Source organism: Protopterus annectens, chromosome 6.part0 (assembly GCF_019279795.1).
Source record: "Protopterus annectens isolate FY-2018-M chromosome 6.part0, PAN1.0, whole genome shotgun sequence".
NCBI lineage: Eukaryota > Metazoa > Chordata > Ceratodontiformes > Protopteridae > Protopterus > Protopterus annectens.
The window spans coordinates 699,175,433-699,192,321 of NC_056737.1; the positions used below are offsets into that span (position 1 = coordinate 699,175,433).

The window sequence follows — 16,889 nt, forward strand, 5'->3', positions numbered from 1 at the left end:
ATGTAATAAGACGTATGCTTCATGGATGATAACTTGTCTGTTTTGAGACACAATCACTAAATTTTGATGTAATTGAAATGACATATTTTGGCAAAATGTAATGTTATCTGAATGCTTGTAGGTGATGTATACCATGAATGACACCTTCAATTCAGATGTGTTTTCTTTGTTTCTTTATCCAAGGCAGACGAGCTGAGGAATACAGTGGCATGTAAAGAAGTTTTGTCTATGGAGATGAAAACAGAGTTGGAAAACTACAAGGAAAATAGTGCACGGCAAGCTTCCCTCATAAAATCTCTGAAAGATCACATTCGTGGAATGGAAGAAATGTCATTATCTGTATCAGCTGTTAAGTCACAGAAAGATGGAAGCATTCAAGCATTCAAGACTGAAAATAATGAGCTGAAAGAAAGAATATCTGAACTGGAATCTCGCCTCAGGTAGAAATCTTAAGAATTATTTTCATTCTTTGTTAGACTTATGATTAAAAAGAAATTGTGTGAAATTAGAACCAGCTTGTATGAATGGCTCTTTCAAAATAAACAGATATAAATAAAAAAAGTGCAATTTTCTCACTTACCATCTACTGTTTATGGAGTTAACTGCTGAATAATTAACAAGATACTAATCTGTCACTATTCAATTTACATTTTATGCCTTTATTTTCCTGTAATCAGTGGCTTCTAAACCTCCTTGTGTTAGTCTGTGACTTAAGTGCTGACAATTGTTTATTCAGTGTGATAACTAGTTATGTGAACTAGTTGAATGATCCTTTTCAACCAAGACCATAGCCAAAGGCGCAAGTTTAAAAAGGCAAAAGGATTTACAGAGTAGTGTAGTAGCTATTCATAATTATCATTGTACAAAAAAAAAATTCGAGTTTATACATATTGGTAGTATATGAACAAAGAAGGATGTACATGAATGGCTGTCCTAAAAAGGGTGAAGTGTTTGGTAAGACATGAAAGTAAACATATTATGGAGTAAGTTTTCTAGTGACTGCATAAAAATAAGGGTTGTTAGAAAGCTTACTTGCCACAACACTAAGTAATCTGGTAAACTAATGAGACATTCAGAATGTGTCGAAGTGACGTGGATTACAAGGAGCAAAAGAATAAGATTAGTATGCATCTACAAAACATCTGCAACTAGTGGTTTGTATGAAATAAAAGCAAATGAGACTTAAATACCGAAAAGGAGGGGGATAAACCTAATTTTAAAAAGAATGAAATTCTAGATTCCAAGTGCAAGCATGGATAAAGTTCTTTCTTCAGATTGTTAAATGGAGGCCATTATAATTTTGGAACTTAAGTGGAAAAGCTGGAAATATGGATAAGTGTTTGCTTACTGATTGTGGGGTGAAGTCATTGTTTAACAATTTATAAATAATGGAGCTAAAATGAATGGTGGCCCATTCAGTGACAGGGAGGATTTTGGTGGCATTTAATAGTATGCAGTGATGGGTCAAATGGTCAGCTAAAGTAACATCAATTAATCAGTTAATCAGTCATTAGTCAATCAGCATTGATATGTAATATGCTTACTCAAAAATCTCAGTGTATATAATATGCGAAACATGAAAATTATTACAACGAATGTACGTAAAGCATAAAGTAAGATAATCAAATTTTGATGCTAGTATAGAACACCACAAAGTGTTAGACCTCCCAAAGCTTCACTAAGCAAATATGATTTAAAATATATATATATATATTTTTTTTTCATCTAATAATGAAAATCAAATTCAGTTCTGGATTTTTCAGAAGGATTCCACTGTAAGGGTATGGATTTTAAGTGAAATCAGTTCAATTCCAGGGATGTTAATCCCTGTAAAGCACAAGGGCAAATAGTTATGAATTTTATCCCACTCCCTTTGTCTTCTTCTTGGCCACCTTTTCAGACATGTTCAAATTTCTGTGTGTGTTTATGCTGATCCCCTGCCTATATTTCATGGGGTCTTGGCAAGTGAAAGACAGTCCTGTATTATAAAGCTAGTACTGTTAGTCTGTGTCTTTCTCCCTTTTCAATGCTGTAATGGCTTTGAATCCTGCATCATTTCACTATTTTCAAATGTGCAAAGAGTTCAACCAAAACTTTAGATAGCCTACATGCTGTGACTACATTAGACTATATCCATTCTTTCTACAATAGCTGTCACTATTTTAGCCATTTGGAATACTTTTCACAATTTCTAATAATGGAAATTCCAAGTCATAAAAACTATTGAAATGATGACATGATAGGACTACTGACAAACTCTCCCAGCTCAGAAGTAACCCTTACATAGTTCCCTAGTTAGTTCATCTGAGGGCTGTCTAAGAAAATACATATAGTTAAGGTCAGGATGTCCCACAGGGCTGTGTACTGGGCCTCCTCCTCTTTGATATATACTTCTCTGGCATAAACTTGTGATCAGGTATTCAGTCATCCAGACTGTTTTAAAAAGTTGTTAGGGAAATACTCTGCATGATAAGTAAGGGCAGCTTATTTCACAAATGGGGAATACGTTGGGTTAGGTACCTGTCATGGAGTGTCTCATGAAATATTGAATGTTCTTAAGATCAAACATTCAAAGAGTGATCACTTTAGAGCAAATCTAAAATGATCAAAAATACGAAAAACTAAAATACATTTTTTTTGCAGGGGGACAAGCCACTTGCACCCCCACCCCCTGTTAATTACATATATTAACCCCAAAATTGTACAACAGTGGGGTAAGGACAAATTCCCTTACCCCACTGCAACACAATTCCATACAAAAGTCTACCAGCAAAAAAAGATTCAGAGATAGTACCACCTAACTACTCTATCATCAGATCAGACAGAACCCATAAAAAGGGTGGTGGAGTAGCTCTACTCTACTCATCCTCCCTATGCATATCACCCTACGATAAAGCCATTCCCCAGTTTCACAATGCAGAAATAATACTGGCTCATCTCCAGCTAAACAAACACAAATATATATACATTGCCTCTCTTTACATTCCCCCAGGAGACAATATCCCAATACTCGAAGAAATCCTCTCCTGGCTTTCAGCTAACATGAATAATGAAACTATAATCATGGGAGATACCAATATTAACTGGTCCTCCATTCAATCCCCCTCTCACTCCCTTAACATCAACCTATACAACTACTCTCAACTCATCAACTCCGCAACTAGACCATGCAAAGACTTTACCAGTGGCAACATCCTAGACTGGATTCTTGTCTCCCACCCTCACTACTACCCAGATAGTGGTACCATACCTGACTCCCTCAGCGACCACCTTCCTATCTTTGCTAGATGTCTTCCTTGTCCCTTACAAGTCACTCATAATTATATCATTACCCGATGTAATAGAAACTTTAACCCAGAAGCTTTCTCTGACACCCTAAAATCACTTAACTGGTACCCCTTAAAAACTCTACCCCTTGAAAATGCAATCACTCACTTTAATACTACCTTCCTAAACCTTCTAGATACTCATGCTCCATTAAAAACCAAAATAATAAAAAGGCAATCCACCCCATGGTTAACTATAAACACCTTAACCACCATGCGACTTAGAGACAAAGCCTGGACACAATATCAAAAGAACAAATATACATCTTCCATCAATGAATACAAAACTCTTCGTAATTCAGTTAAAAAACTTATCTCTGCAGACCGTCGTAACTACTTCACCTGACTTCAAAGCAACCTCAAAACCAACCCTCAAAAGTTCTGGAGAGGTATAACTACCCTCTTAAAACCCGAGAACACAGAAAACCCAATCCCTTGCCCAAATATAGATGACACTGATCTTGCTACCCAATTCAATTCTTTCTTCATAGACTCTATTTCTAAACTTACCTCCTCCTTTTCAAATAACAATCATTCTCCTACCTCCACTTCCCCTCAGGCTTCTCCCCCTCCAACATCTCCCACTTCTCCTCTTGCTTCTCCCCCTCCAACTTCTCCCACTTCTCCACCTCCATCTTCTCCCACTTCTCCTCATGCTTCTCCTCCCCCAACTTCTCCCAATCATTCCCCACCCCCACCATTCTTCATTAAACCTCTTCCTACATCCACCATAAAAAACTCCTGCAGAAACTAAAACCATGCACCAATGCCCCTGATAACATTCCCTCATACTTCCTCAGCATAGCTGCTGAAGCCATTGCCCTCCCTATCAGTATCCTAATTAACCGCTCGATCCATGAAAGTATTGTTCCTCACATCTGGAAAAAAGCCTACATCATTCCACTGCATAAAGGTGGAACCAATACTAATATTACCAACTTCCGTCCCATCGCCATCCTATCGCCCATTTCAAACGTCCTAGAGAAATGTATCCATCTTCAACTCCTTCCCCATCTCCTAGACAACAATCTACTAACTCCTACACAGCATGGATTCAGACCCCATCATAGTACTATGACTGCCCTCCTATCCTTCCTTGAAACTGTGAATAAAGCTAGAGATTCCGGCCTCACTGTATCTACCATCCTACTCGATCTCTCTAAAGCCTTCGACACTATCTCTCATAACCTACTTCTTACTACGCTATCTAACCTAAACCTTTCTCCCTCTTCCCTCTGTTGGTTTTCTAGCTATCTCTCCAATAGGCAACAAGCCGTCAAATGGAAAAAAGCCACCTCCTCCTTCCTCAACACCCCCACAGGTGTCCCACAAGGTTCTATTTTGGGCCCCCTCCTCTTTAATATTTTCATTAATGACTTTTTCCGCTCTATCCCCCTTGCAAACATTATTCAATACACAGATGACTCCACAATCATCTGTGCTGATTCATCCATCCCAACTCTTTTAAAACTCACTCAAGATGCCTTCTCCACCACAGAACAATGGATGAAAGACAACCATCTTGCACTCAATGCTGCTAAAACTAAACTTATGATATTTACCCCCTCCAAAACTAATATCCTTGATAGAAATTTATTCTCCATCACCAGCCAAAATAACACATCTCTGAGCTGGTATCTGAAGCCAAACTGCTAGGGGGTCCAAATCGATGACAAGCTCAAATTCAACTCCCATCTACTACTAAATATAAAAAAAACCCACCAAAAACTAGGCATGCTCTACCGTCACAATCGGTTCCTCACCTCAACTACCAAAATTACTCTCTCTACCACATTTCTCCTTCCCTCCCTTCTCTATGGTGCCCCTCTTCTAACAAACCTACAATCTTCTCTGAAAACCAAACTGTCCTCTTGTTACAATAAAATAGCCAGATTCGCCACCAGTAACAAATCATCTACTCATCACTGTGAACCTCTCCACAAACTCAACTGGCTAGAGCTTCCCAACTACCTCTCCTACACTCAGCTCACCTATGCACATAAACTCATATTCCAGCCATCCCTCTGTCCCTCTCTCTCTACTACCTTTAAAATGCATCAAACACAAAGACTTCTAAGATCTAACAATCAAAACCTCATAGAAGTTTATAGACCCCTACACCCTCCAGGACAAAACCTCCTGTCCTTCTCACTAGCACGCCTATGGAACTCCCTTCCCCCCTCCATTCGTACAATTGCTAGCCTCCCATACTTTAAAAAATCACTGCACTCCCATCTAACATCCTCATGGGAATGCTCCTGTTCACACCCCTCATAACCTACTCTCTACTCCCAACACTTTTTCCTCCTTCCTTTTTCTCAATTCCCAGCTAGCAAATTCATGCTTGCTTCTAGCATACAACTCCTTATTTGTACCTAGTAATTTTTAGTAAAATTCAAAAAAAAAAAATACATATATACTACTTCTAACTTTTAACCAGAAATTCTAGAATGTTTTTCTCTATAATCCTCATGTAAACTATGTGTGGAACATAATCTTTGTATAAACTGTATGTGGAACATAATCTCTGTATAATCTTTATGTGGAGCTTTTCTCCCCAGGACTCCATTGAAAACGGGTTCTTTAGGCCCAATGGACTATCCTGGTTAAACAACTGCAAATAAATAAATAAATAAATAAATAAAGTCCATGTGCAAGAATAATCGCTCTTATGAGTATTCACTTTTTTTAGAACAGTAAAAAAGTGTCCTCTCGCATGAGTGTTTGCTCTTTCAAACTGTAACTCTGTCATGCCATTTGGTGAAGGAATTTAAAGAATGGTGGGTTATTTCTAGCATAGAAGACGAAGGAGAGACAACCTCTCAAGAGGCTATATGACACTGAGTAGAGGGACAAGATTTTTAATCTATCAGCATAGCTAAGGTTACTGAGACTTGAGATCTTTCTGGTGAGGAAGCAATGAAACATGGTGGTGGAAGGACAGTCTGTTATCAACAAAGATACCCAAGTCTCTAAAGACTGTTCCAAATTTAAGAGGAACATAATGTATATGGTAGATAGAATTTTTGCAAGATTTACCAAAGGAATTGGTATTGAGGGTAAGCCCATGAGTAACATACCAAGCATTTATTTAGTATAGCCTTTGCTGGAGGTTGAGTATCAAATTGAGATTTTATAACTGCTTTTAAACTGGAAATATCAACATACTTGTTTAGTCATAGTTTTTTTATGGTGGATGTAGGAAGAGGTTTGATGAAGAATGGTGGGGGTGGGGAATGAGTGGGAGAAGTTGGGGGAGGAGAAGCATGAGGAGAAGTGGGAGAAGATAAAGGTGGAGAAGTGGGAGAAGTTGGAGGGGGAGAAGCAAGAGGAGAAGTGGGAGATGTTGGAGGGGGAGAAGCCTGAGGGGAAATGGAGGTAGGAGAATGATTGTTATTTGAAAAGGAGGAGGTAAGTTTAGAAATAGAGTCTATGAAGAAAGAATTGAATTGGGTAGCAAGATCAGTGTCATCTATATTTGGGCAAGGGATTGGGTTTTCTGTGTTCTCGGGTTTTAAGAGGGTAGTTATACCTCTCCAGAACTTTTGAGGGTTGGTTTTGAGGTTGCTTTGAAGTCAGGTGAAGTAGTTACGACGGTCTGGAGAGATAAGTTTTTTAACTGAATTACGAAGAGTTTTGTATTCATTGAGGGAAGATGTAGATTTGTTCTTTTGATATTGTGTCCAGGCTTTGTCTCTAAGTCGCATGGTGGTTAGGGTGTTTATAGTTAACCAGGGGGTGGATTGCCTTTTTATTCTTTTGGTTTTTAATGGAGCATGAGTATCTAGAAGGTTTAGGAAGGTAGTATTAAAGTGAGTGATTGCATTTTCAAGGGGTAGAGTTTTTAAGGGGTACCAGTTAAGTGATTTTAGGGTGTCAGAGAAAACTTCTGGGTTAAAGTTTCTATGACATCGGGTAATGATATAATTATGAGTGACTTGTAAGGGACAAGGAAGACATCTAGCGAAGATAGGAAGGTGGTCGCTGAGGGAGTCAGGTATGGTACCACTATCTGGGTAGTAGTGAGGGTGGGAGACAAGAATCCAGTCTAGGATGTTGCCACTAGTAAAGTCTTTGCATGGTCTAGTTGCGGAGTTGATGAGTTGAGAGTAGTTGTATAGGTTGATGTTAAGGGAGTGAGAGGGGGATTGAATGGAGGACCAGTTAATATTGGTATCTCCCATGATTATAGTTTCATTATTCATGTTAGCTGAAAGCCAGGAGAGGATTTCTTCGAGTATTGGGATATTGTCTCCTGGGGGAATGTAAAGAGAGGCAATGTATATATATTTGTGTTTGTTTAGCTGGAGATGAGCCAGTATTATTTCTGCATTGTGAAACTGGGGAATGGCTTTATCGTAGGGTGATATGCATAGGGAGGATGAGTAGAGTAGAGCTACTCCACCACCCTTTTTATGGGTTCTGTCTGATCTGATGATAGAGTAGTTAGGTGGTACTATCTCTGAATCTTTTTTTGCTGGTAGCCTTTTGTATGGGATTGTGTTGAAGTAGGGTAAGGGAATTTGTCCTTACCCCACTGTTGTACAATTTTGGGGTTAATATATGTAATTAACAGGGGGTGGGGGTGCAAGTGGCTTGCCCCCCCTGCAAAAAAATGTATTTTAGTTTTTCGTATTTTTGATCATTTTAGATTTGCTCTAAAGTGATCACTCTTTGAACGTTTGATCTTAAGAACATTCAATATTTCATGAGACACTCCATGACAGGTACCTAACCCAACGTATTCCCCATTTGTGAAATAAGCTGCCCTTACTTATCATGCAGAGTATTTCCCTAACAACCTTTTAAAACAGTCTGGATGACTGAATACCTGATCACAAATTTTCTTCTGGGATACATGTGGAAATCTACATTATAGAGAACAGTGTTAGTTTCCCCATCAGCACTGGGTGATGTGGTCGAGCTTCTTGATGGCCTCCTTGGCCATAAGTTTAGTAAGATCCTATGAGCAGTATGCTTGTATAGGTTTATAGGTTCAAAGGTGATTACTAGGCTAATGGCACAAGAGCCTTTACAAGCTATCCAATTTTACCCAGGATATGACAAAATTATATCTTAATTCCCCAAATATGGGATGGAGTAGTATCACGGCAGTGGGTGTTTGAGTGTTGGAGCCTTGAGTTATTTTATAATATTTTAATATTATAATTTGCAGAGATATCTGATATACTGAATGGTATAATTATGCATTTTTAGCATTTAGTCTCAGACTATGATTTTGGCACCAGTTATTTGTCATTTTTAGACCTGTTTCCTGGATGTCAACATTATTTGGGGTTTCAATGATTGCTCCCAGCTAACAGTTGCCGGTGAACTTGGTGAACCAGAGGTCCCCATCATTGGCCTTTGCTTCAGAGAAGTATATGCCAAACAGGGTGGGTTCTAACACTGAGCCCTGTCAGACACTGTTAGTAACAGGATGGATTCAGCTATCTGGATAACGTGTCCTGTCAGTGAGCCAGTTGACTGTCCATCTGATGATGTAGGAGTTTATGCCTAACTCAGTTTGTTTATCTATGATCTCTGAGGGGGAATTGTGTTGAAAGCTTTGGCCAGGTCTAGATAAGTGGTGTATACCATTTTACCCTCATACATGGCCCTGGTGACATTCTTGAAAAAGTCCACCAGATTTATCAGGCATGACCTCTCTTTGACAAAGCCAAATTGGGTCTGGTCCATTGTTTGGAGAGTTCCTATGTCATTATTGATCAGGTCCATGATAATTCTGTCTATGGCCTTGCAGATAAGACTGATCAAGCTTATGGGTCTGGAGTTCCTTGGGTCAGTTGATGCCCCCCCCCCCCTTGTGCAGAGGGACAACTGTTGCAGTTCTCCATTTCTCTGGGACAAAGCCCATCCAGAAGCTGTTGTTAAAGAAAGTTTATAGTTGGCCTGATAAATTCTGTTTTATGCTATTTAAAAACTATCCTTGAATGTTGTCGGGACCCATGAAGACTGTGTTTTAGGCTTTAGTGAGTGCAGTAAGGACCTGTTCCATCGTAATGAATGGTACGGGGATGGTTGTGTTTTTTTCTTTGGGTGTTGTAGGAGGTGATGGGGAGAAGTTTGAATTTAACTTGTTGGCCAACAGGTCTACTGGGTGTAAGTGTTGCCATTAATGATTCTGCACATTGCTGCGCATTTCCCCTGAGTTTATGAACAATTTAAAGAAGCCTTATGGTTATCTTTCATCTGGGAGGCTATTTTTGCCTAATGGTTTTCTTTGACAGATTTGATCAGCTCTCTAATTTGTTTGTTTAGACTGGTGAGTGTCTTTTTGCACTGTTTTGTCTCTTCTTTGTTGGGTTTGGAGATGATTTTTTTTTCTTTTGTTGAATAGCCTATTTATGCTAGGGGTCGACCAGAGTGGTTCATTTTTGCCAGTAATCATAGGTTTGACTCTGACAGGTACTGCCTCCCTCTATGCAGCTATGAATGTGGTTGTACAGTGCTTTTGTGTACAGCTCAGAGTGGGCCTCAGAGTCATCCTGGTACGAATGGCTTTGAAGTTTAATAAGCTGTCACTTAGTTTGAGATAATTGGCCTTAGCAAAGTTCTTAACAGGTTTGGAGTTTGATAAGGATTCTAGGTTAGTTTTAATATTAAAGGAGATAATTTTGTGGTCAGATCATACCAGGGAGGAGTTAATGGATGGGAGGGAACAGCATCCTCCCATGTTTGTCAGTACTAGGTCTAGGATATTTGTATCTCTAGTTGGGGAACTAACTAGTTGCTCCAGGGTGTTTGCATTGATGAAGTCCAAAAACCTCTGAACAAGTGAGTTATGGGTCATATAAGTCACCCAGTTTATGGAGGGATAGTTGAATTCACCCATATGTATGGTGTTAGGCTGAATGTAAAGAGATTCCAGTAGGTTTAGGTAGGAGGTGTGGTTTTCCAGACTCATATTAGGAGATTTGTAGCTATCAAGGATATGAAAGGGGTTGCACCTATGGTTAGTTGGGCATGGAGCAGCTCAAGCAAGTCTTGTTGTTAGACCAGTCTAGCAGTGCACTTGTCCTTTATGAACACTGTGACACCTCCTCCCTTTGTTTTATCCTGAGCTGAGGGGGATCAAATTGAATGAAATGAATGAAAGGCATTGTAGCCTTTGATAGCACAGGTGCTTCCCATGGTTCTGAACCATGTTTCCATGTCTGCTCATGTTCTGCATTTACCAGGCTGAGGAGTGCTTCCAGGGAATGCAGTTTTTTTTATTTAAACTCCTAACATTGAGCAGCAGTATTTTTGGGTAGTCATGAGTGATTTTTGTTATGTTGGAAGGTTTAACAGCTTGACATGGCCTAAAAAGGCACTATGGGGATAGATAAAAAGGCACTATGGGGATAGATAAAGTTTTTGCCAGTATCTGGAAGCCAAGCAGTGACAAGTGCAAACCATCTCTGGCAAAGCATTGTGGTTTGTCGATTATGTCTCCCCAGGGTGACAGATATTAGATCCCCTTGTTGTGACACAAGAAACTAAGCCAATTGTTGAAGTCAATCCTTTTTTGCTGGTCATGTGGCATTATCATTGGTGAAGGTAGGATGCTACTCAAAGCTAGATTCATACCTGCCTGGGACACATATTCAGAGAGCTCCATCATGCCTCTCTTCATATAGTCCAGTGAGGTATGTCTTAGATTGTTTATGCCCACATGGACTATGACTGTGTCCTGGTATTTGTGGTTTAAAGACCTAAGTGCATGTGTGATCTGGCAAATCCTAGCTCCAGACAGACAACTCACTTTGATGTTCTCCTTGTTTAGCCTGGTAAATAGGGCATCAGTATGCCTTAAAATGTAATCCCCAATAACTATAATGTTTGGCTGTGTAGTCTGTTGCCTTATGGGCTTGGAATCAGGGCTTTTATGATTTTCAGAGTTATGTGTTGTATGAGGTGCTCCCTTTTTTGAGTATGCACAGGGCCGCTGAAAGATGCTTTTAGGAGATCTTGTAGGTTTGGGTAGATTACAAGTGAGAACCTCTGTATGTGTTGGTCTATGTGTTTGTTCTTTAATGTTGGTAGTGAGTGTTTTGGGTGTAACGTTGACAACCATAATTGCATTTTGTGTGTGTGTGTGTGTGTGTGTGTGTGTGTGTGTGTGTGTGTGTGTGTGTGTGTGTGTGTGTGTATGTGTGTGTGTGTGTGTGTATGTGTGTGTGTGTGTTTGTGTGTGTGTGTGTGTGTGTGTGTGTGTGTGTGTGTGTGTGTGTGTGTGTGTGTGTGTGTGTGTGTGTGAGCTTTTCCTCCAGTGACTTTGTGTATCAACATCTCTCACACAGTGTGTTTGTCTGCCTTAAAATTAAATGGCTGTCATTGAACATGAGGCATTTGCTAAACTACCTCAGAAGGCTCATATCTGCCAGGCCAGAAACAGAGATGACAAGGAAACTCCTATCCATTATACCAGATCCTTAGTAGATGGGAAGGAGTAGGGGAGAGTCACTTAAAGGTCCAAGTGAAAGGTTTTAGTAGCATACTAATAGATGTCTTGCAGTGGTGCTACCCTTTGCACAAATGTGCACCTCTTTGAGCAGCTATGAAAAGTGGAAAAATATGGAGAGTGTTTCCTATAGAGGATTTTAAACTGGAGAGGTTTGCTTACATACAAAGACACTGGTAACTGTGTTTGAGCAATGCACAAATGTGAAGCTTTTAAACTAGCAGGATGAAAGACTTTTACATGGTTAAACCCTCAGGCAAATCAGATCAACATAGAATAAGCCTTCCACCAGCGGTTTCCAACTCAGATGGGTTGAATCAGCTCCCAGCAGAGTGCAGAATAAAACCTTCTTAATGTAAAATTAACTTGTTTTAAGCTCGAATGCAGTAACAAATTCTTTGCAACAAAAGGCAGAATGCCTGCAGTATCAGGAATCCATGGAAAGAAGTTCACAAACCCTGAGAAATGTTCCCAAATACAGAAATACCAGCCGGATGAAAACCTTTTACACCGTTAAGTCCTCAGACCAGTCAGATAAACAACAAGCCTTCCAGCAGCAGTTCCCAACTCAGAATTAAACCATCTTAATGTAAAATGAAGTGGCTTTGAGCTCAAGTGCAGTGACAAATGTTTTACAACAAAAGGCAGAACTCCTGTGGTATCAAGAATTCTTGGAAATAAGTTGAGAAACCCTGAGATGTATTCCCAGTGCAGAAAAATGTGCTCAGACATAGGAGAACTTAGAAGAACTTTGCAAAACTTTGAAATATTTTGGCAAACTCAGGAGAAATTTGGCAAATTAAGAACAGATTTTGCAGTATCAGAGAATGTTAGAAAATATCAGAATATTTTTAAAATGACATAAGAGCAATACAGTAACAAACAGATAAAATGTAACAAGGGTGAAAAACAGTGATAAATTCACAACATCAATAAATGCAGCACAATCTCTTTCCCCTACTCCTGAAACTGGGCCCATGGTGTGCAGTCACTGATCTGGGTTATTAAGAATTCCCTAAGCAAGGCCACAGACTCACCATTACTGGAACCTAACTGAGGCCAAAGATCCTTCATGGACTACCACTCTGCAGCCTTGTGTTCCGGGTGTAATGGAAAGATGTTCTTCGTGTTTAACTGTTGCAGTCATTACATTTGGGTTATTCTGCTGGCAGGTTGCCCTCAGTCAGCCTGAATATCAAAGTCTTGGGTTCTGCATTGGTGGCTGTCTCCTTTTCCATGATGTCAGGTCGTCAGGGGTATAAAACATGCAACCGACGCCATTTTCTTCAGTCTTTCTTGCCGCGTGGTGCACGAAGCAGAAGCAGTTCGCAAGTGCCGGTCGGCCGACTCCTGAAATTTTCGCATTCGAGTTTCAGAACCAGAGTCTTCTACTAAAGCTAAGTACCCCATTGGGGAAACATTTTCTTGCTCCTTACCAATGTCAGTAAAAGTTAATAATTGTATTACTTGTGGGAAGCAAATGCCTCATAAGGATTTCCATTTGTACTGTATTCCTTGCCTAGGCCCAGATCATAACATGCCTTGCTGTCAGTTTTGTGTTAGATTCAACCAATGCACTATTAAGCGTCGGTATATCTTTGCTTCAAAATATTTTGGAAACAGATTTAATTACCTTGAAATGTCATCGGATAGCAATCCGACTACCGGAGTTCACAAAAAAAATGCAAAGAAAAGGACAGAGACAGACCGTCGAGGTCCAAAACCGATGACGAAGCTTCTCCTAAGCCAGTCGCCAGTTCGCCAGTACTCAGTGAGGCATTTTCGCAGCCCCTGATACCCGCTACATTTGAGTCGCAGGCCTCTACCGAGACCCATGCGTAGTCCGGTATGCTGCGAGATTCTCAGAGTATTGTACCCGTGGATGTCTCTCCCTCAGATGGGTCCGAAGCCGCTGAGCAGGCACCGGCTTCTGAGGGTGTTTTCAGGCCTCAACATTTCTATATAAAACCAACGCCAGCTTCAAAAACAAAAACAAAAACAACTTCTAAGGCTAAAAAACCGACCAATGAGCCACATGCTCAGGTCCCTATGCCTAAAAAACAGATGATCAAAATGGCTGACTTAATTACCTTGATCAGGGGTTCACAACCCCCTCCTGATAAGAGGCCTAGGCAAGACACTGATTATGAATCTTCAGATCAGGTTTCTATTTCTTCTGATTCCTCTTCTGATCAGGAATTTTCTATACCACCCTATGAGGATTCAGATTTAGAAGAATCCATCCCATCTGCATCTCCTCCTGAAGATTATTCTTTTGGAGAAACCTTGCATACTTTAAGGGAACATTTTCATTGGGAGAGTCAGGATTTCTCGGAATCAAAAAAGAGGCTTAGTGATTTCCTTCTTCTTCCTCAGCATAGGTCTTTGGCTATACCTCCTGTATTAGACATTGTAGATGATGTGTTTTCAAAATCTAGCATGGCTCCTGATTCCCTGCCTCTGTCTCCTAGTAAGCCAGACAGATATTATGGGGTCCCTGACTCCCGCAAATTTTTATTCAAAAATCCTGCTGCTGACCATGAAACTATCTCACAGGGTCCTAAAGGTGTAAAAGCCTCTTCACCCAAGAATCCTGCCCCCTCTGATAGAAATTCCAGGGTGCTGGATAGATGGGGAAAGAAAGTTTATACGTCTGCAACCTTGGCAATTAGGGCCTTAAACTGTCAGTTTCATATGCTTAAATATCAACAGCATGTTATGGGATTATTGAAACAGAAAATGATGTTGATTTCTGAATGTGTGGAAAACAAAGAATTACAGGAATTATTGCATGCAGCAGAACAGGTTGGAAAGCATACTTTGCAATGTGGTTTTGATTCCTTGGAGCCTCTTGCAGGGCCGCAGTTACTGGATCTGTGATTAGAAGGCATGCCTGGCTCAAGGAGCAAAATCTGCCTGATCATGTTAAAGCTAAATTGTTGGATGTACCTTTACAGCATGATACTCTGTTTGGTAATAAGGCAGAAGAGGTTTTAAAGAAAATGGAAGACAAAGCTAAATCTATGCAAACTGTAAAAGATTTCTTACAAGTGCAGCCACCCAGATTCAGTAGACACTGGCCTACAAAAAATTGGTCCTTTCCTGTGTCCAACAGAGCCTCACAAGGCAAATCCAGGTGCTCAAAAGGCTCTAGATACCAATCACAGGGTTCTTACAGGTCAAAGCAATGGGGTGCCTCTACCTCCAAATCTGGAGGAAACAAAGCACAATCCTACAGTAAGCAGTCTCAATGACTTCCCTCTGCCTTCACCAAGCACTTATCTTTTGGCAGCCCCCTTGGGGGGAATATTAGCACTTCATGCTCAAAATTGGCAGTTAATAACCCAGGACAAGTGGGTATTAAACATAGTATCTCAGGGGTGGAGATTTAATTTCCATACCTTGCCAGTTCCAAACGGTTGGCCAGATCTGCCACAAAATCAATGGGCAGAGGCACAGAAACAAGTTACATCCCTCATGGATATGGGGGCTATTCAACCAGTACCAGAACAGGAAAAAGGGCAAGGGTTTTATTCAAGACTGTTCCTGGTACCCAGAAAAGACAATGCATGGCGTCCAATATTGGATTTATCAATTTTGAACACATTCTTGGACATCCCAAAATTCAAAATGCTGACTTTACAACAGCTTCTGCCCATGCTGGGCAGGAACGCTTGGTTAGTGACTCTAGACTTAAAAGAGGCATACATGCATATCCCAATAATGGTCTTTACAAAGTGCCTGGCACCAGTAATTGCATTTTGCAGACAAAGAAGCATACAAATCTATCCTTACTTGGACGACTGTCTCATTCAAGGAGAAAACAAGGACATTCTTCTTCAACATCGGGCATTTGTAAAAAGGTTTTTAACATGCCTAGGGTACACAATAAATGAAAAGAAATCTCAACTGGTACACTCTCAAAAAATTACATTCCTGGGTGCAAGCTTGAATACAATTGCCCAGATGGCTTACCTTACGCCAGACAAACAAAGGCAATTGACTATTTACTTCAAACAGATGGCAACAAAAACCCAGTTATCTGCAAGACAAATTCTGCAGGCTTTGGGGTTCATGGCATCCTGCATTCTATTAATTCCATATGCAAGACTGCAAATGAGGAAACTACAGTGGTATCCAAAAGGTTTATGGAGTCAACATTGTCACAGTCTGGAAACAATGATCCCTCTCATTCCCTGCCTACAACACAAGTTTCTTTGGTGGGCAGAGACATGTCAATAGAACATGGGATGGTGATTCACTCTACCCCCTGCCACCCAAACCCTAACTACAGATGCATCAGACTATGCTTGGGGAGCTCACCTGGCGGGGAGGTGCATTCAGGGCATATGGAGCCCAAAACAAATGCATCTGCATATCAACCAGAAGGAGATGTTAGCTGTTCAGAATGCCCTGACAGCCTTCAAGGATTTACTTCATCCAGGACAACTATTGATAAAGACGGACAACACCATGGTGATGTGGTACATAAACAAGCAGGGGGGTACACATTCCTACCCCCTCTGCAGACTAGCCATGGCATTGTGGGACACAGTCCTGACTTATCAAGTACATCTTCAAGCTCAATTCCTGCCAGGAAAACAAAATATTCTGGCAGATGATCTAAGCAGAAATCTTATGGACCCTCACGAGTGGAAACTGGACCCACAAGTCTTCAGCATGATAACAGAGAAGTGGGGGAGTCCAGACATAGATCTATTTGCCTCTCCCCAAAATGATCAACTGGACAAATTCTGCACAAGGACTTATCACAGACAAGCATTGAAAATGGATGCCCTATCCTTCAGCTGGAAAAACCTATCAGTCTACACCTTTCCTCCTCTGCCTCTTCTACCCAAGGTCTTAGTAAAGGTCAGACAGGAAAAAACAAAAATGATCCTAATTGCCCCGGACTGGCCTCGCCAGCACTGGTACCCAATTCTAAGGAATATATCTCAACTCCCTCCTTGGTACTTGCCTCAAATACCTTATCTACTGTCTCAGCAGAGCAATCAAATTCTGCACAGTCAGCTCCAAACTCTAAACCTGGCAGCATGGCTGATCATGTAATTATTCAAACAACACCTCTCAGTAAA

The 16,889-nt window shown here is 40.5% G+C and overlaps 1 protein-coding gene across 1 annotated transcript in view; it reads left to right on the forward strand.

Moving 5' to 3' along the window:
• The window catches only part of LOC122803879 (coiled-coil domain-containing protein 170-like), a 1,585,583-nt gene that overhangs the window by 669,357 nt on the left and 899,337 nt on the right, over positions 1-16,889 (forward strand). Inside the window, exon 5 of the mRNA XM_044073560.1 lies at positions 184-440. Coding sequence (XP_043929495.1) covers positions 184-440 — 257 coding nt within the window. The remainder of the gene's footprint in view (positions 1-183; positions 441-16,889) is intronic.